Here is a 21,229-nt window from a genome sequence, read left to right on the forward strand (position 1 = left end):
TAATGAATGGTGCAAGTTTTTGTTAGTCAGTGTGTTCCAATACCTTTGCATATGGAGAGACCTTTATAAAAGGCTTTTTGTCAGGAAGTTAGTACACAGCTAGGAGAGGATTTCAATACATTTGAGTACCCAGTTTTGTTTGAAAAAATCATCATTGGCATAGCAGTTGCTGAGGAAATGTGATGTGGTGTATTTCAATTTTACCTCTAAGTTTTCCTGCATGTTGGATATGGAGGACAAAGACTTTCTAGACAGTAGTTTGTAAGTTTTGAACAGTGATGGATGAACTTCTAGAAATGCAGAAAATCATACACAAAACAAAAGGGTTTCAGATCAAAAGTTCTAGCTCTGTGGAAATACTCACTAATGAGTTTAAACCTGGTTAATTAAACACAAAACATAATCTTGGGCTTGACATCCTTTGCTGCTGTAGAGGTAAATGTCTTTGGTATGGAGTCTAAAGAGAACTAGTGCTTCTGAAAAATGGAGAGACTTGTTTTTACTTCTTAAAGCGTTTATAGATTCCTGCATTTCTTGTCTGTGTAAATTCATTTAGTGGTTTATTCACCACTAGAGATCTCAAAGACAGACCCTGGAGCTTTGTTAAAGGTAATTGAGCAAAGAAAATCTGTTGCTTTCAGGGTGCCTTGCAGCTTCACTAAGAAACATTAGAGATTTGGAAAATTAAAGTAGTTGAAAGTTCCTGATCTAAACAACATGCATTCACTTAGGCTGAGACACCGAGTATGAAATTACATGTATTATCTCCTGTGGAGAAAATAGTGAACACAGCACGTTAACACCACCACCCACTGCGAGCTTCTGGAGAGGCAAAATCACAGAATCCCAGGCTGGTTGGTGTCAGAAGTGACTTCCAAGTTTCTCCAGTGCCACCCTGCCATGGCAGGGACACCTTTCCCTGTCCCCCAGTGTCCAGCCTGGCCTTGGGCACTGCCAGGGATCCAGGGGCAGCCCCAGCTGCTCTGGGCACCCTGTGCCAGCCCTGGGAACTATTCCTTCATGAAACGAATTCTCTCCTACCTTAGTTTAAAGCTGTTCCCCCTTGTCCTAACTGCCTGTGTAGAAAGTTGCTCTACTCTTTTTGTAAACCCCTTAAGTACTGAAAAAATGACACAGATGATTCAGTTTCTCTGGTTGCACATAATAACTGAAGCCTGGGGATATGCTTTGCTGTCCTGAATCAGAACAATAACCTTTTCATACTCATCATCCTGTGGTCCTGCTCTGAAAAAGTAATTTTGTGGGCAGGAACCTCATTCTCACGAGTATTCCCTGTAAGATTCCTAAATCTCCCTGGAAGCTTCTGTTTGTTTACTCTTTTCCTTCCTCTAAGCCCAGAGATGACTTGACCCTGCCCTGCCACGCTCCTGTTGTGGGCTTGCCAGCTGTTTCCATTGCTGGGGTTTTGTGCTGCTGGAGTGCTCAGGGTGTTGCAGGGCTGTGCTTTGAAGCTGGGGTCACAGTGTCACCTGCAGGAGGAGTTTTGGCCTCTTGATCCTGTCTGGGTGATTTTTTGGGAGGTCAGCAGTGCAAGGGGGGCTGGCAGCAGCGCATCAGTGTTTCACACCAGGCTTGTGCTGGGACCTTTGCTGCAAAACCAGCCCTGACTTAATAGTTACCTACAACCTTCTTCTGCCGTTTGGTCTCCAAATACCTTACAAAGAATGTTGGGTTTTTTGTTTTTTTTTTTTTTCTTCACATTTTTATCAAGTTCTGATCCCAAGCTGAAGGAAGATGAGTGGGTGGAAGCAAAACATGTTCTGTGCTGTGACATGTGGAATTGTTGGTTGGGCAAATCCTGCAGTTGATCTTGGCTGTTACTCATGTACTCTAAACTCTCAATTACCACGATTAATAGCAGGGTGAAGTAACTCAGATAAAGAAAGCACCTGGGTAGTGTAAGACACACATAATTTACGCCGTGAAAACAACTTCAGCTTGTCTGATCTGAAAGAACTGTAAATACACTGTGAAAGAAGAGTAAATCCCCTGTGCAGTGGAGCAGGGTGAGTTGTCTCCAGGCCATGCTGAGCAGCCCTGCTGTGAACAGAGTGTGTCCTGTGCTAGCTGCTGTACAGCCAGGTGAGGTGTGGCACCACCAGAACCAGAAAAACCCACAATCCTGAGGCAGGGAGCCCCAGGAGCATCCTCTTGGCTCTGGAGAGCATCCAGAACCAGAAAACCCCACAATCCTGAGGCTCTGATGTGGCAGGGAGCCCCAGGAGCATCCTCTTGGCTCTGGAGAGCAGGAGGAAGGGCTTGGCTCTCACCCAGCTGGCTTTGAGACCAGAGGCAGCATCACTGGCAGGCTGGGAATCTGCAGCTGGTCCTGGGTGCAGAAAGGTGCTTTTGGAGCAGCAGATGGGATTTGTTGTTTCATGCAGGGAGTGGGAGCCTGAAATCATTCCTAATTAATTTTTGCCAGCATCAGCAGTTGTGACTGAGGATAGTAAAAAGAAGCACTGTTTTGTTGCTTACAATGTTGTGTAATTTGGAAAGTGTTGCTGGTTTTGCCTCCAGTGTTTTCTTTTGCTGGTCAACTTTCTTGGTTTCTGAAGTAGCACACAAAGCAGAATAATTGTGACTATGGGTACAGTTCTGAGTCAGCTGTACTTCCAAGCTATCATTAAACTTCTTGAGGGCCCTCAGTTGAAGCTGCTTTTTTTACAATTCTGTGGAAAATACTTCTAATTTGACCCATTATTTAGGAAAAAATTTGGTAGCAGGCCCAAGCACCTGCATATGACATAAATATATAAGATTAGTCTCTGAATATTTCATATTTCTGAAAGTTTTGGTGCTGTTCTTGTTTTTAGTGTAGCAGCAATGCAGCTGTGTGTGTCTGACAGGAAAAGGTAGAGCATTCCAGTACTTCTCCAGAGGGTTTAAAATTGAATGCACTGAAAAACTTTTTGTGAGTCAAAAAAGTCAAGGAGAACTGCTTTAAATCTTGCCCAGCAAGTGGTTCTGCTTAGTCTAGGACAGCAAAGAGTGTCCTAGATTCTGTGCAAAGGGCAGTCAGCAGGATGATTAACCCAGACAATCATGACTTGATTTGTCAGAAGCATTTAGTGCAGATATTGCACTTCACAGTCCTGACTGCTGCTGAAATGATTGTCAGGCCTAATATGATTGCACAGCTAATACCAGCATTTTATTAATGGTGATTCTAAAGCAGCACAACCTTTGGGTTCGTCTCATCCAGTTCTGCTGAGGAGTGTCACAAAGTCGAGTAATTTTGGTCATGGTTATTTCATGTTGAAACAAAATCAAATAGTTTCAATCTCGCCTGTTTCTGTTCTCCTTAATTGCACTTGCAGGCTGTTTAAATTTGCAGTAGTAATAAAAAGAAATATGTATTTTGATACAATATTTTGGTGATGAGTTGAGTTAAAAATTTGTTCCGTTCCTGAAGTATTAATTGTTACTCCTGGCATTGCTAAATTGTATACTGAATAAATTAACCACTCACTGGGGAAAGGTTATATAACACGAGGGCTGGATTTTGTTCTGAGCTTTGTCAGAGTCAGTGTAGGAAATGGGGAAGTGAGTCTGAAATTTTATTTTCCTAGCAGAAAGTTAAAAGAAGTTGCTAGTGTTCAGTTCTTTTATTTGAAGAGATTTTAATTTCTTGACTTTTAAGAATTTATATGTGAAGCTGTTGAATTCTCTAATGTTAGAAACCTGAGAGTGTTTCAGTGTTCTGCCCATGCCCAAATTTAAGATACAACATCTGAAATTCCTCTCCCCAGCAATTTCAAACAGTTGTCCAGAGAAACGGAATACATGACAATTAATGGGACAACAATGAAAAATCTTGAAATTTTACAGAATCAGGTAAGAACAAATGTAGCATTTTTTTAATAAATACTGAGGTGTTCATGGCTGTCTACCTTATTTTCCCACTGAAGTTCATCAGATTTGCAAATCTGACCCATTAGTCTTAAATTATTTTAAATGGGATCAGACTGAAGGGAGATAACATTTTCAGAAGCATAAATGAAGTTAATCTGTACAAGCTTTTAATATGAGTTAGGAACCTTGCTGCACTTTGACTAAAAAAGAACTTTCCTGGAGTTTAATTTCTTCAGCAACTGCAGTTGAGTGATGTCTGCAGTAGGGTTTGTTTTTGTGCTCCTGCTCAGAGCTTTATGCACAGTCTTATTTTAACTGCTTAATTTGTCCTGATCATTTCCTAGAAACCATTTTCTAGCCAAAGGAAAAACATACTTAAGCATTGTACCACTCCTGGAGGTTCTTCATGTAAGGCATTGTTGACTAATGAACTTGATAATGAATGTACAGTTGCCGCATCTTAAAGCCAAACACAATGTTTTGAATAATATGAAGATCCTCCCACTGCAAAACTGACAGAGCTGATAAAAATAATGAAGTTATCTTTGTTATTTCAGACTGACATGAAGACAAAAGGAAGCCTGCTCTGGGTGTTGGATCATACTAAAACTTCGTTTGGACGTCGAAGGTTGAAGAAATGGGTGACCCAGCCCCTCCTGAAACTGAGGTGAGCTGGTTCCTTATCCTGGGCAAACCTCTCTGTCCCAGTTGTGATACTGAGTATGCCCAATGAATTTGTTTATCCAGGGGACCTGAGATCCACGGCAGAATCTGCACAGCAAATGACACAATACAAGTGGTGGGTGTTATATTTAGGTTTGCAGGAGTTAAACTCTTGGGCTCAGATAAATAGTACTGGGTTTGGGCCAAGCAAGAAATTCCTCTGCAGAAATCAGAGTGGGCACCATTCTAATTCTGCACCCCTTTTCAGACAATGAATGAGGATGACCTGGGACTGGAGGTTGTTTTGTTCCTAAACTTGCAATTAATGTTGGATGCCTTCCTTGCTTCACAAGTATTTACATCCCTGATGTGTTTAATTTCTTCTAAAGTAGCTGTGGGTGCTGTTGTTATCCCTCTGTACAGTGTATTGCACAGGAGAGGGTAACCTTTTATTAATCCTGAAAGGGGATGATTATTTGGCCACTCCAGTATTTTGACCTCTGCCTGATTTATCAGTGCTTTAGAAATGTTGTGGTTTTTTAGCCGTATTTTGCTGGTTTTCTCTTGTGGCAGTTTTGAAATGGACTCCATCTTTTCTGATTTCTCTTGGCAGACTCGATTTGAGTGTTGTGGTTGAATGTGTGGTAAAGAGCAGTGCTGAGTCCATGGGCTGCATTTGCACCCCCCACAGTTTGAGTTTTTGGATCCATTCATTTGAATATGTGTTTCCTGACCGTTGTCAGTGTAGAGTTCATTGAAGTTGTCACTTTATTCCCTGCACTTGTAGCATACAGGAGATCTTTTGACTTGGTTACCCACAGTATTTTCCCCTCTGTTTTTCTGTTGAACATCAATTAAGCAGTTTTAATGTCCATTACTTTTTGACAGGTTTAAATAGTGAGATATACCAGTGTTTCAGCATCTTGCTGTTGCAGGTAATTTACAACTGTTTCTTCAGAAGCATTTTTTCTTTCCTTGCCAAAATCTAGTATGTCAAAGCACTGTACTTCTGTGGCATCACTGCTTAATTTTCTTACTGGCCTTTTTCTAATAAGTTACTTTCAGTGGCCCTTTTTTAAAAAAAAAATTCTTCTGATAATAGCTTTTGTGTATCTTTCCCACTTCCAGAGGCTTTTGATGTAACCATCCTAAACAGCATGTGAGTTCACCAGGGCGTCGTGTCACGAAAAGCGTTTAGGTAGAATTCCAGGGCCTCTTTGCGGGGATAAATGTAAATAAATCGGTTTATTCCCCTCCCTGCCCTGGAGAGGAGCCGGGTGTGTGTGTGCAGCTGTCAGTGGAGGGAGCCAGAGCACTGAGGATGGCCCTGGGCAGGACTGGCTGGGCTGCTCCCGGGGCTGGCCACACCGAGTGACCACACCTGTGGGGCAGCAGCTCAGGGAAGTTTCCACAGGGAAACAGAGCTCCTCCTGCTACCCAGCACAGCAGGCAGAAGCTGCTTCCCCAGCACTGCAGGCCCTCTTTGTTATATACCAATATATTTTGTTTAAATTCTCCCTTGTCTCAGTGCAGAGCCAGCCTCGCGGGTTCGTGGTTTTGTTTCCTTGTCTTACCCCTCTGCTCCTTCCTGCTTCTGGAGAGTGGTGCTTGGCATTTTCAGGCTGCTCTGGCTGGAGGTGATGGTGCTCCTCAGCCCTACTTGAAGCTTAAAAAGCTGTTTTGCTCTGTGTGCTTCTCCCTTTCGGAGTCTCAAGTTGTAATTTTACATAGTTAGTGCATCAGGCATCTGGCAATATTGTTCTCAGTAATGCACACAAATGCACTCAAGAGAACATTCTGTAATTGCAATTCACCTGTGCCTCCTGGAGTGACATTCTCAGAGGAAGTAAGGCTCCTGTACTGCATCTTTTCCAGTCAGTGAGTAGGTGTATCAAGAAGTGAGAGGGTGTAATTACTGCTTTGTGCCTTAGAGTTGAAAATCACTTGGGATGATGACTAAATTTCCTGTGAAGAAACCATACATTAGGGTGAATAAAGATGGAATGTGTACAGACTCATTTGGGCAAACTTGAAGACACTCTTTAAATCACCAGTGATGCAATACATGTAGAGACAAGATGTGTACATTTGGGAAGAAAAGAAATGGCAGAAAAAAGTTTAACCAAGAGGTGTGTAGTGTCCTCAGTTACTCACCTGGGTACACAGAGATAATGAGATAAGAGTGTATCAGTCTCTAGCAACTGAGCTTTTGAGGAGGAGTGAGGAAGGTTGTTTCTCTGCAGATGTTTTTAGGTATTTGTGGGTTATGGAAGTGTTGTCTTACCTCTGAAATCCGAGTTCCATTGATTGCCTTTCTCACCTGGTGTCTGCAAGGGGAAGAGAAGGAGAAGGTGGCCTGGAGCATTTGTGGGTGAGGGAAGGCTGCTGTCCCCACTCAGGCAACAGGTTCCAGCAGGAAAGGGACCAGAGCAGCCAGGGGGCTCAGGGCAGCTCTCAGCATCCAGGGCTGTGTGCTCTGCTGGAATCTGAAATGCAGGGAACTCTCAGAACTTTGGGCCTGGAAGCCAAAGCTTAGAATTAAACACAGAATTTGATCTGAGACTTTGGGAAAGGCTCCCAAACTCAGGTGCTAGAAGTTGGAATGTGGATTTATGGTTTAAAGCAGGCACACAGTAAGCTAAGTAAAGGAAAGTTTAGAGTTTTAGAGTTTAAGATACAGTAAAAATAAAAGTAGTTACAGAGGTAAACAAGGAGATTAGAATGCAGCACTGTAGGTTTGTGTATCATAACATGATTGACTAAGAAAGCTTGCACTGTAGCAAGCTAAGGCAAAATATTTAAGGATTGGGTCAGAAGCATAAATATCCTTGTTGGCAGTGTTTCATTGGTCAATAAATCCTTAAAAAGTCTTGTAACTAAGGGTCTTGTGACCTTTTAAGCCATATGGTGAAGATGTGAGCTGAACTCACCCTTCCTGCCCATGTAAAAGATAAGAAAAATAAACCACATCATCATAAACAATTCAAAGATCCCATCTCGAATTCCTTCCAAAATTCCCCACAAGTGAATTATCACAGTGCAACAGTTACAAATAATTTCTTTCCTAATGGGAAATAAGTGGGAAATTTCAGAATCCTTGAGGCTGATGTCGAAGTCACTGCTTCTTCAGTACCTACATGAGGATGAGAAAGATAAAGGCCACATAGGCCTGGCTGAGCAAAGCTGGCTCTGGTTTTAATGTTTATTTTGGCTCTTGTTTTGTTGTTTATTTTGGATCTTGTCCTGTATAGGCACTGCCCTGCACATGACCAGTCTGAAGCCTGACCTCTGCAGATTGTGTCCTTCCCTGTCTCTGTACTGTCCATGGTTACTCACTGCCTCCCTCCTTTCCTCCTTGCCTCTTCTTTGCCTTTCCCTTCCCCAGGTGTCAGGAGTGCTGAGTGCCCATCTGCAGTACAAACAGACACATAAACACTGCATCCTTCCCCTGGCTGGGCAGTAATTTGTGTCTGTGCCTTGCTCAGCTGTTGATTCTTGCACAATTCCTAGGAATTCTGTTTTCCGGGTATATCAAACACACAGCCTTGTCAAGGTTGGCTGGAGTTGTGCAAGGAGTTCCAAACTGGAGAAGTGATTCCTGCTGCCAGGGAGGAGGGAGAGACCTTGCTGTGGAACTGGGGAGAGCCTGGCTGCTGTTGGCCTCTGCTGCAAAAGTGCCTCCTTGGAATTAGAAGAGTTTCTAATGCAACATTTTAAAAGCTTAGGGATGTGTGTGAGATAAACTGGAAGGGTGTGAACATACCAGTTTGCACAGTAATCTCTCTCTTTGGGGTGTTCTCTACAGGTGTTGGGGTGTTTTCATGTTTGAAGAAGTTTAAGCAGACTGAGTGACCCACAGGTGCTGGATTATATTTCTTTAATATTCTTTCGTCTCTGTTGGGTTTTTGGCGTTACATGTTATGTGCCTTCATTCATTTGTAGCCAAGATAACCTGATCTTTTTTTAAAGCTGATGTTTAAATCTCAAGAAAAGAGAAAATTGTATCTGTTTAGACAGTTGCCAAAAACTTGTCAACCTTTGCCTTGTGCTTCAGAGAAACCAAAAATTTAATTAGCTCTCAAAGACTGGATTTCCATTTTCCCCTGTGAATCTAATACACTTTGTCTCCTGTTTCTTCCAGTTCTGGATGAGATGATGCTTTTATAGTATTAAAGCCTTGTGGGATGGTATTGATAATTGCTGTTAGTCTGAATATGCTTTGTCCACAGGAGCTCAGAAGGACTGGCAATGTAGCAAGTGCAGAACTGCACAGTTCAGGACTACAGACAGTTCCTTATCTACTCCTGAATAAAAGGAAGTGTAAATTGGCATTACTAATGCAACATGTATTAATGCTTGGAGGATATATACTGTAGAACTGGGAAGAGGAGGGTCCCTTTACAGTGAGATTGGCAATGACATGTCTTTTGTAATATGAAATAATGTCTTGCTCTACATTTCCTCACTTTGAATGTATTGAAGGCTGCTTTATTTATACTTCTATATACAAAGTATAATTCTAAAAGGAAGTCTTTCAAGTTTGACTTTGTCCTTGTTCTTGTTATTAAAATATCAGGGGAGTAAAGCAAACTGTCTAAATGTCCTTGTCCCATCTTATTTTGGAGTTAAACTGGTTCCCATTTGATAGCATCTTCATCCAGATCAGGATTAGAAGATTTAGATTTTTTTTTTTCCCCCCAGCAGTTATTTGTGAATAAAATCCACTGATCCTATGGCAGGGCTAAATTTTCCTCCTAAGAATAACAATTTTATAGAATCAGTGCCAGTATAAAATGCACAAATGCAGGTTACAGCATATGCCTGAGATCTCAAAATTGTTGTGGGAAAGAAAAAGATTGCAGCATCATCACATGTATTGATTCATTTTTGCTTAGCTGTGTTTTGGTCCCTTTGCTGTGTCTAATTCCTTATAAATGGAGCAATCAGGCATCCATTCATGTTGGCTAAAGTAGCTAATTGTTCCCTTCTTAGGCACAAATAGCTGAAATATGTTGTGTATGAACATAAACAAAAGTGTTTGATTGCCATTTGCATATTTTGGACATTCTTTTAACAGATGTGAAGTCAAAGTTTAGGGTACTTGTGTGCTGCTGCTCGGTATTTGAGATTCATTCAGGGAGATTGTCCTCTCCTGTTGGACCTCTCTGGAGAGCCATGAGACATCAGGAGTTTGGGGAGTAAATTACTTGAAAAACAACTGAACAGATTCAGAAGGATGCTTAATTTTTTTAGGTTTCACTTAAATTTCACTGCACTATTTATAACTACCCTTGTTTGTACTTATGTCATCGGTGCTAATGGATAAAATTCCAGCGCTCACAGCAAATTTAACAAATTCATCCCATAACTGAGCCAGTGTCTAGCTCAGCCAGCACTTTGGCAAAAAGGCAGAGGTAAGGGTGGCATCCCAGCCTTGAGGGGAAAGGAGCACCCAGGATGGGATGGGCAGGGGCTCGTGGTGAAGGGAAAGATGGAGGGTCTGCAGAAGGTCACAAATCTTCATTTGTAATTAGTAATTTTCATTAGTAATCTTCATTACACACGTGCCAGGGGAGTTGGCCTGTGAGTCCTGAGTGGGGTGAGCACACAGCAGTGGGTTTGACCAGAGTGGGCAGAGAGGGGTGACAGGAGGGAGAGGAGGAAGGGCAGAGAGGGGGTCACGGATGTTGCTGTCTCCAGCTGCCGTGCAGCTGTCGGGATGTCTGAGCCCTGGGCTGTCACACCTGGGCCCCCCTGCCTGCATCCCTGCTGGCATGCCCTGCCTTGAGAGGGGCTCCTGGCTCTCTGTGCAAAGCATCTTCTGGAGGCACTCTGGTCAGGGCTGTCCCCTGGGGCTGACCCTGCTGCTCCCTGGCCTCGCTGCTGTGCTCTGGAGCTCTCCAGCAGGCGTGTGTCCTGGAAAAGGGCATCCCTGCCCCTGCTCCAGCCTCAGCAGCCTTGGCTGGCTCTGCTGGTGCTGGGGGCTTCATCCCCCTGGCCCCCAGGGCTGCTTGTTCCTTGGGAGGACATCCTGAGTTTGTGGACTGCACGCTGGTAATTCCACCAGGGCTTCCGTGGCATCAGTTGCCTGTCATCAAAGGAGTGGTCTCAAGCAGGGGACACTCTGTACCATTTACCATGGTCTTCACCTTAATCAGCTCATCCAAAGTCTTAGTTTGTCAGCCCTGGTCTGAGGAGAGGTCAGGAAAAGGCCCATAATACCTAGGTGAGTAAATGATACATTTTCATTCTTTGCAGTGCTGCACTTAGGAGGTTGTTAGGCTTTGATTTAGATATCACAGTCCATGGAAAGCAATGTTTGTTGTTTCATGTTCTTAATTATGTTTTTTAAGGGATTGAATTCCTGTGACTGACAGTTCTGCACATCACTGTTGTCCTAGAATGGGTTTAATAAAATAATCTTAATTGCATACACTGTCCTTGAATTATGTCCTTAGCATGATGAATGAATTCATACTGTGTGCATTTAGCATAGGTTAAAAGATTTCTGATAAATTTATATTTATTTACCTTGTATTTAAATAATACTTTACATAAATGAAAATGTCCTTAGCTCTTACATAGCAGTTACATTATCAATTTCACTCTGCTTTAAATGTAAAGATACATTATCACATCTAAAAATGTCAAGTTTGTTTTGCTGCAGGAGAGACCAGCAGATCACTGTTACCACACCAGCAACCAGCAACCAGTTTAGGCTGCTCAGATGTTAATTCAGTGCAGTGCTTTCGTGTCTGCAGCCTTCTGCTTTGTCAAAATAATTTTTAGTTCAGGATTCAAACATCTTCTTCGCATTTTCTGATTTTCTGTATTGTTCACTATTTGGCAGCAGAATAATGCAGGGGAGTATCTCATTATTTCACTTCAAGTAGTTCTTTCAAATGACTGCAATAACAATTCTGCAGTTAGATTTTGTTATGTTTAAATACACTGAAAAGTGATTTTAGTATTGTATTAATGATGCTATTCTTAGATGGAGGATATGGCAGAAGTAAGAGTATTGCTTTTAGTCAACTGAATTATGTTACATTATTCCACAGAAGATTGCTTGGAAAATTGGATAAAGCTCAGATTGCTGACATGGTTTGTACAGATGAGAAAGAACAGGCTAATATTGCACCTAAATGCAGCATGAAGCAGTAGCCAGTTTAACTGGCTGTTGGGTCTCTCTGCATAAAGTTAGATCCAGGTTTTCTGGTGGTGGAATTCTTTTCCAGGCCATAGAGAGATTGGCAGCCCCAAACTTTGCAGTGCAGAGCCATTCTGGGATGGCTTAGCAACTGATGGGGGCAATACATATATTTACACATTGGCACTCGATGAAGTGTTTGTTAATTTAAATATTTATATATTAAATATCTAAATATTTGACGTTTGAAAGTGTACTTTGAAATTCATCATCTGTTTTTATGCTTCCTTCCTGATGGGTATGTGGTATTTTAGACAATTCTTAGCTGTACTTTCTGAATTTTGAAATAGGAATCCCACTAGGTTTTCTTTACAGGTGGAAAAAAAATGGGTCACTTGATACTGAATGCCATTTTCCTGATCCTTTCTTATTGGTGGGATTAAGTATCTCGTCCCAGTCCTTCCTTACTGATGGGTATGTGGTATTTTAGACAATTCTTAGCTGTACTTTCTGAATTTTGAAATAGGAATCCCACTAGGTTTTCTTTACAGGTGGAAAAAAAATGGGTCACTTGATACTGAATGCCATTTTCCTGATCCTTTCTTATTGGTGGGATTAAAGCAGAAAAACTATGGATGCTTAGTTTTAGATTACTGGAGCTGCACTAAGACAGCCATATGTGAGGATGATTAAAGTGCAGATTAAGCTTTGGAGGGAGGAGTTTTTCAAATATCTGCATCTATTTTACATATTACTGCCAGTTTCCAGTTGGCCACATAATAGTAGTCCTCTTTAAATTAACTAACAAGAGTTCTGCTGCTTACAGTGCTTTTTACTAATGAAAAATAAAGGTTTTTGTATTCTGCAAGGTACATACGTGTATAATTTCACAGTTCAGTACTCCCTCATGTGGAGGAGAAGCGTTCCAGGGTTTCATGTGGTCAGTAATTCTCCATGAAAATGGGCTGGTGGCTGGTGACACTGACCCCTCAGGGTGTCCCTGTTTGGTGGCACTGTGTGTTCTGTGGCTGTGACCCTGCTGCCAGTGGGAGCTGCTTCCAAGGCACCTGGCTGCCCACAGGATGGGGAGATTTCTGCAACGTGTGTTGGCATTGCTGGAGCAGTGGTGTCCTTGTCACCTGCAGCAGCAGTGCCTGCCAGGTCTGCCCTTCCTGCTCTCCTCAGGGAAAACCCTTTTCTTTTCCCCAGCCTTGGGGAGTGGTGGGTGCTGTGGTGCTGTCAGAGCATCTGTCCCATGCAGGGCTGGCAGTGAGACCCAGCTGCACCTGCCCCAGGTGTGCCCAGCAAGGCTGCTCTGGCTGCTGTCTGTGGCAGGGGAGCAGCTGGTGTTACTGCCTGGCACGAAGCAGGATGGCACTGCAACAATCCTGGCACGTGAAAGCTGTGAGATCTGTCTTTAGCTGAGAGCACACCATGAAGTGCAATAAAATTTCAAGCACTCTTAGGTTCAGCTGTCTTCAGGGCCAGAGGCCTCTGGCTGCTGGACTGGTGTAATGTCTGCAACCTCTGGAGGTGCCTAATTTCCTTGATTTCCTCATGGACACTATTTATGAGCAGCCACGCTGGCAACTGGCCTGAAACCTCTGCAGTAAAAGCCAGGGGCAAGGCAGGCAACCTTCCAAAAATTTGGATTGCATCCTTACTTCCCCATCCCTCTGTGCTGGCTGAGCTCTGAGCATCTTGCTGGTCCCTGAGGACGTGGGCTGGGCTGCTTTTGCACACACTTGTCTGGGATGGGGAGTGTCTGCATCAAAGGACTGATTTCTCCTTGGACTGCCTGGGTGGGTGGGCTTTGGGTACACCCACTGACCCCCAGCCTCAGTACTTCCCTAGGAGGCAGCAGGAAGGCAATTTGGTTGCACAGGAAGCAGAAATGGAGTTACTTCTGCAATCTGCAGCCAGCCCATGGATATGCTGGAAGGATACAGAGGAGACTCTGTAAAAACTTGGGTGAAATTTGGTGGTAGTTGTCCATTTCTGCAGCCCTTTGCTTTTAAGGAAATGATTGTAAGGAACCTGCCAAGAACTGTGGAATCACCTCCTCTCATTAAAAAGGTGTTTGCTCATTTCAGCAGGATGTTTCTTTGACTTCAGTCCTGAAATAGTGAGATAAATGTTACAGGTTTTATCAAAAAAAAAAGGTAGAAAAGCCATAGCAGTGCTGATCCAGGTAATTACCAGTCACTGGTCAGGGTCAGACAAGGGGGCAGAATGGTGAGGGGTGTCTACAACCTGCTGGGGTGAAGATAAAAAACTGGAGAATTGGGTAAAGCACATGGGGTGCAGAGTGAGCTCCAAACCCTCTGCCCATCCTCCAGCACTTGTTTGTACGTGTGGAGTGGAATACTCAGAGTTTAGTGTTTCTGCCCCCAGGAACACGTGCAGAACTGGGCACTGAACTGTGTCCTGTGAGCACAGACAGGGCAGATTCAGCTCATGGCCAGGACCTGCCTTTTTGGAATGAAATCCCAAGATTCTCTGCATTCCTCAGTTCTTCTGTGGCTCGTGAGGATGTGGCATTAGTCAAAGACTGAAACAAATCAACCCAAAACAAGCCACAGGAAGAGATGCACTGCCTTCCCGTTCCCCTCAGAGAAACACAAGTTTTAATTCTTGATTTTCTTCTTTTTCAGTGACATAAATGCCCGGCTTGATGCTGTGTCTGAAATTCTGCTGTCAGAATCCAGCGTCTTTGGTCAGATCCAAAATCTTCTTTGCAAGCTGCCAGATTTGGAGAGAGGCCTCTGCAGTGTTTTCCACAAGAAGGTAATCATCACACTAATTCATTGTTTTCTGAACAGCATCCTTCTGTCTTAGTGTACTTCCTTTGGGTTTGCATGTTTGTTTAAACATGTTTTCTACTTAGCAGGACTGAGGCTGACATGTTAAGGGGACGTGGGTTTATAAAAACCAGATGTGGTGAAATCTTGGTTTGTGATCAGTGATATGCTGGTAGAAGAAGTGTCTGGGTAGGGTTCTGTAGCACATGCTTTGGACTGCCAGTGGTAACAGGCAAACATGTGCAGTACTCTTGATTTAGTGTCTGGATTCAGGGAGGAGGGATGGTGCAGCAGACCCTTCTGCCACGAGCTCTTGTTTGCCTTTAAACCAAAGCTTTGCATTCCATGTGCTTATCTAAGCTCACACATGCAGGTGGAACCACTTGGCTGCTGCTGGCTGTTTGCAAGTGGATGTTGGTTTGCTTATAAACTCCCTGGCTTGGACCTCAGGTCCACATTTTAATAAGAATCACTTATGAGAGATGAGACACTGACAGTTCTTAGCTGAGGCAGATTAATGTGCCAATGGCACCTGTGGAGCACTTCATATTCTTTTATTTCACTGCTCTACTTAGAGGTTTTGACAGGTTTTTTTTTCAATAGGGGAATAGGTGTGTAGAATGAGAGCAAAGTTGAAATTTTTTGGATGGTACAGCATAACGTTTTCCTGTGTCTGAAAAGCTGAAACTCAGTTTTTATGCAGTTTTTCAAGGCCTGCAGTGCTTGGCTCTTGGAAGGGCTTGTGTGTTTCAGGGGATGGATACAGAGGTCCTGCCATAAGGAGGGTTTTGAAAAGAGGGAGTGTGCACCACTTTGCCCATCCTCTGAAGTATACCACATTCACATAATGAAATTGTTGGGTTTCTTTGTCCAAACAACTGCCCAGGAATTAGATAATTCACTTTTTAATGGTTTAACTAATTTCAGGTTCATACACAGTACTGTTTCTAGGAATATATCTGCATTTCACAACGTCCTGGAACTGCTCTGCTGCTGCCCTGTGGGGTTTTGCTTTGGTTGTTTGGTTTTGCTTTATTTTCTGTAGGTACTTATTTCTTCAGATGTCCCTCCCTGCTGTAGAGCTGCTTGCCTTTCTCAGCTTTAGCTCATTTTAGGTGGAGCCATGCAGAGACCCTGGATTTTCCTGTGGTTTTTGGGATGAGGTGACAATGCAGATTGTCTGAACAGCAGCCACTGCAGCATGAAGATGTGTTTAGTGAGTCAGATATTGGAAAGAAGCTGCAGGAGAGGAGAAATGCTCCAGCAGACTCCCTAAAAAGGGTAAATGAGGGGGGAAAGCTCTAAGCACACACTCCTAATGTGATGGATTTGCTTCCCCTGGAAAAAGCCTGGGCTGTGCAGAGCATTCTGGGGAGCACCTGAAGCACTGAGTAACCCCTGAAGACCTGTAGGACTTTGAGGAGATGGCAGTGTCCCTGAGAGAGCAGGGTCTGTTTCCAATAAAGAATCAAAAGCAAACTCTGGGAAGCTGATTCTGAAGAGAGGTCCCAGCAAGGCAGATAAGTATTCAAGAACATGGAGTAACTGGGCTTCTTGGATCTTTCTGTGTTTCCCCCAGTGAATGTTGCCATTTCAGTTCCTACTACAGAACCCTTTCCAGCTCTGTTAATTCCAGATGTCCATCTCCCACGTGCTCAAAATTAGGTTCAGTGCCATTTCGTTCCATTAAGGGATCCAAGACTCAGAGTGGAACACTCTGATGGCTTCGCTGAAGGAATGTGCTTGTTAGTTCAGTGTCAGCTGCAGGAAAAATAGGTGAATGTGACAGGCATTTCATCCTGCAGGCCCTTTGTACTTCAGTCAAGTCATTACTTGAGGAGGTGTGCTGTACAAGGAGTCTCTGAAGTGAACAGAGATAGCTGGGGTGTCTCAGTCATTTTAAACATTCCTTGGAATGTGTTTTACATTCAGGTCAGCCACTGCAGGAATTGTATTGTGCAAAGGCCTGTGCACCAGTAACCTCTGGAGAAAATGAAGTGAAGGCAGAAAAATGGTCTGCAAGGCAAAGCATCCTGATGGGAACTTCTGTGGTCAAGAACATCACTGTCTGTTTTCCTGGTCTGAGTTATTCCCCTTTATTTTTTTTTGTTTTTTGTTTTTGTAAGCCTGCTAAGAAGTTGTATCTGATAACATAATTCAAACTGGGAATTGCTAACCTGGCCCATCACAAGTTCCCATTGCCTCAAACCACCAAGACCTGTATGTGATTTACCCCAGCCGCAACCACTCTGGAATTAGAGCAGCATTTTTAGTGGGAATTAGGTATTACCTTGGGGATCACAGTTCAGCTGTGGTTTTGTCCCAGCCTGGAAAAAGGACTGAGGGAGTGGTTAAGGAGGCAAGAGCAGTGCTGCAGTTGCCATGGAGAGGGGAGCTGCTCTCAGTTTGTGCAGGTGCAGCACTTGACACCTCGCCAGGCAGAGATGCTCTCCACTGCAGAGGGGCCTCGCTGCTCTCTGGGAGAAGAAAGGAGGCTGCAGATGGAAGGGATGAACACTTCTGGGCAGCACTCAGAAGCTGGCTGCAAGGGAATCTGAGGGACAGAGAATTTTGCTGAGTTTTGTCTCAGTGGTGCCTGGAGCTGGTCAGAATCACCTTGGTGGCAGAGGTGGTGCTCGGAGGAGGATCACCAAATCACCCGGCACAGTTTGCACCACAGGCATTTCCTTCTGGCACCAGTGGGAAATAAAAATGCCAGGACCCCTCCTTTTTTTGCCTCAGTTCAAGTGGAGACTGCTCAGCCTTGCCTTGGAGCTTGGCAAAAGAGGGTCAGTGGCCAATGTTTGAGCAGGTTTTACAACCAGTACAGAGTAAACATGCCATTTGCACTTTCAGAAATGTGTCCTACAGGGCCAACCTGATGTTTCTTGCTGTTTTCATGTCTGTGTTTCCAGTGTGTTTCAGAAGATAAATATTTACACAGGCTCAACCCACAAGTGTTTATCTTATTTGTACCCTTTGCTCAATAAACATTACTTTTTGACTAAAGCACAGTCACCGACGGAATTATCATAACAATTGGCCATGAGACATACAAAACAGATTAAAGGGGAGCTGTTTACCTAAGGAGGGAGAGCAATAATCAAACCTTGCCACCACGTGTAGTGCAGCATCCTTTCAGTTTGTCCTGCCCCGGGCTCTCTCTCATTCTCAGTTCCTTGGGAGCAGGTGGGAAAACAGGAAAACCTGCTCAGGTGTGGCTCAGGCTCTGAAGGAGTGCTGTCCCTGCCTGGCTGCTCACCTGAGCAGAGTGGAGCAGGCAGGTGCTGCCTGTGTGCCCTTTTCACTCTTTGGGGGTTTGTTGGATTTTCTGCAGTGTCACAGCTCTGGCTATCCCCGCGCGAGTTTCCTGCGTAGCTTAATTTAATTCCAAAGTGAGCTGAGTTTAAAAATCCAGCAGCATGGTCTAAATGTGTTTCCCCTCTGTGAAAAAAATACCAGTCACTTGGTTTTAAAATTTTAAAAGTTTAATGGTAATAAAATGGATATAAAAACAGTAATATAATTAGAGTAATAAAAATTTGAACAATTGGGATTTAGGACAATACAAGACAATAAAAACAAAGAGTTACACACAGGCCAGGTACCTCTGTCTGGGCAAAATAAGCCCAAAAAAAAACATCCCTTAACAGAGGATTAACCCTTAAAAGCAATAGCCCATTTCATATTCATACACCTCACACATGATGCACAAATTCCATTCAAAGACAGGATTCTGTCTGGTCAGTGTCAGCTTCTTCCTCTGAATCCTGACAGCATCATGGCTGAGCAAGCTGGGAAGAAGTTAGTTTCTTCTGATAAGGGAGCAATAAATTCTCTTTTCAGTGAGTATTTCACTGTTTCTGGGACACCTCCTCAGAGCACAAGGGTGCAGCTCAGCTGGGTGCCAAGTGTTAAAATTTCAGTGAAGAAAATAGTTACTATTTGTATACTATTAGTAAATACATTTTAGATGCACTTTCCCCATACCATAATCCTTTGACTTCGGTTTACATTTACCTTGAATTTTCACTTTTTTTTTTTTTCCTGCTATGGTAACATCATGCACATCTTGCTTATACTACACTTTTAATCTTTTAAAGAGTCTTCATCACAGATATTTTTAAGTTTGCAATGCTAAGTGGTGATTCGAGCAAACTGCTCCCTGTTAAGCTGATTAATACAAAGTCATAACAAGAGGACCTAATAATCTTAAATACCTCATTTCTCCCAAACCTAAGTCTGCTCCCTATGCTAAAGAGATAAAAGTAGGAATTACAATTTGAAATGAGTGATAAATGTATATTGCATTTAGACAGCCGTATTTGTTTAAATTTGAAAGACTTTCAGCTTGGAGATAAAAGTGGTTAGTGGCTGCTGGCTGTGGGTCTCTGTTGGAAACAATTCCAGTAATGCAAACTGGGCTGAATTGCTGTCAGTGTTGCTGAGAGGGTGTCAGAGCTCTGTGATCTTTCCTGCATCCATTTTCAGAACAGTTTGATAAACTGCTGGTTGAAACTGTTGTTTGGCATCACTGTCAGCTCTGAGGTTATTTCTCCAGTGCCAGAGAAGTTATGGCTGTCATTGCTGTCCTCTCAAAAGCAGGCTTCAAAAATAGCATTGGATCAGCTTGTGGGAATCTTCTGTGAATGCAAGACTGGTAATCCTGCTTTATGTAAACAATTTTCACTGTATTTTAAAAGCTTGCAATTTATAACACAGTCTGTATCTTTGTGAGGTTACCTAGGATTTGAATGGAATTGGTCCCACTGTAATGGAGCCCAGATTTTCAGAGTTATTTGGATGAGTCTGTTCCAAGTTATGTGTTTGCTCAATGGAGGGGAGACATTTCTGCAGGGGAGGAATTAAATTTTACATGCAAAAAGTCCTGCAGTGTTACTGGCATGGAGCAGGGGGGAGCAGGATCAGGGAATAAGCACAGAAGAGCTGTGTCCACCCCATTCTTGGGGACACTGTTCAGCAAGGCTGCTTGCAGTAAAACAGGGTGAATTTCCCTTTCTCTTAGGTCTGCAGCCGCAGAACCAAACGGGTTTTAACTCTCTGGGTGACTCTTACCATGTCCTGTGGGCCATCAGAGTCTCTGTGAGGAACTTAGGAATGTCTATTAACCATCTCCTGACAGACCTGGTAACTGCAGGGCTTGTTTTAGGTGCCCTGAAATGCAGCTTTCCCCTCCTAGTGCAGCCTCACCAGCCTTGCAAACACCTCAGCCAGGTGTTCCCACCTGCCCCCACCAGCACCTCCCTTTCCCACCCTCCTGCAGGTGTTTTCCCTGTTTTTCCTTCTGTAGAAAAAGAACAATTGAAGCCCCCCACGCTGATGAAGTCCCCCGAGGAGCTGGTGCATTTCTGGGGTGCACGTTTGCTCATTCTCCTGTGCTGTGGGTCACCCTGCTGCCTCCTGGGCACTCCGAGAAGCCTGGCAGGATTGCATCCCTCATCCTCATCCTCAGGGCTCTGTGGTTTATTTGACTTGGAGTCCAGGCTGGGATTTGTCATTTGTTTACAGTTCCTGGCCTTTCCTCTGTGCTCTGACTTCAGACACTGTTGGCATATTTACTCCTTTGTTGTTTTGTTAAATTTTGTTGCAAGATAGAAGCAGTAAGTTCCAGATTATCAGAAAGATGATGATAAATTGCAGCCAGTGCAGAGGAAACCCAAAGTTTTCATGAGGCAGAATAATGGATTGTTTCTGAAGCAAGACTAAAAGACCCTTTTTTTTTTTTTTTTTTTTTTTTTTTTTTTTTTTTAATTTTTTTTTTTTTTTTTTTTTTTTTTTTTTTTTGGTTAAATTGATGATTAAAGGAGAACAGAAGGCTTAGAGGTATTTTAAGGGTGTTAACAGTAATGAAACAGTGCAGTTAGTGTAATACAAAGGAATAAAACTGGAGATACTTGGATTAATTCAGTGGAAAGGAAAATTGTGCTGTCTGGTAGCACTTTTACATTATGATCATTGTTGCATTTTTGGGTTAGTGGTAAGCACACAGTATCTTGGAATGTATAGGCCTGAGAGCAGGCAAAAAGAAAATAACAACAGAAAAACTGGAGTATTTGCAGGGAAACCTGCTAATAGGTTCTGTCCCACAGAACTCTGTGGTTCTGTAAAATAGATGAGCTTAGGTTTTCCAGGAACATTCAGGGCACAGTGTCTGTAGCCCTCCTGAATTCCTAACTGTGGTTAAATTGCATTTTGGCTAATACTTGGTTCTGCATTTGGGTACAGTTATTCCTTGGGAATAACTGCAGTGTAATAAATGAGAGAATTGCCTTAATTCTTGCATTTCAGTGTGAGAAGGAAAAAAGAAAAAATTCCTTCTGGGGAGAAATTAAAAGACAACGGATGACAAAATAAAAATGTAGATGTGTTCTATGAAATAGTGATTCACTGCCTCTTCTGTGAGCAGTGTTGTGCTGGTCACCATGCAGTCCTGCCCAGAAATTAAATTCTAGATTGCTGTGGTAGAAGAGAAAAAAAAAAGTTGGAACAGAAGGATGTGGCAGACAAAGAATATTGGCAGACATCCTGCCTTCCTTGCATCCTCAGGTGAGGAAAATAAACTGGTTTTCTTTCAGCGTTGTTTGTTGACTGATGGGAGAATTTTAGAAGGCTGAAGGAGGAATGTTCCCACAGATCAGTAAAACAGGAAAAAATACCAGCCTAATTATTTATGGTCACCCTTTTTCCAGCTGTGTGAGGCCAGAATGTCCTAGGAGGG

General features: G+C 43.1%; 1 protein-coding gene across 1 annotated transcript in view; it reads left to right on the plus strand.

The window, feature by feature from the left end:
- The window catches only part of MSH3 (mutS homolog 3), a 94,022-nt gene that overhangs the window by 38,565 nt on the left and 34,228 nt on the right, over positions 1–21,229 (plus strand). The window contains exons 12-14 of the mRNA XM_041426660.1: positions 3,774–3,858; positions 4,434–4,543; positions 14,344–14,476. Of these exons, the coding sequence (XP_041282594.1) occupies positions 3,774–3,858; positions 4,434–4,543; positions 14,344–14,476 (328 nt within the window). The remainder of the gene's footprint in view (positions 1–3,773; positions 3,859–4,433; positions 4,544–14,343; positions 14,477–21,229) is intronic.

This window comes from Onychostruthus taczanowskii, unplaced genomic scaffold (genome assembly GCF_017590055.1).
Source record: "Onychostruthus taczanowskii isolate IOZ18803 unplaced genomic scaffold, ASM1759005v1 scaffold92, whole genome shotgun sequence".
NCBI classification, from domain to species: domain Eukaryota; kingdom Metazoa; phylum Chordata; class Aves; order Passeriformes; family Passeridae; genus Onychostruthus; species Onychostruthus taczanowskii.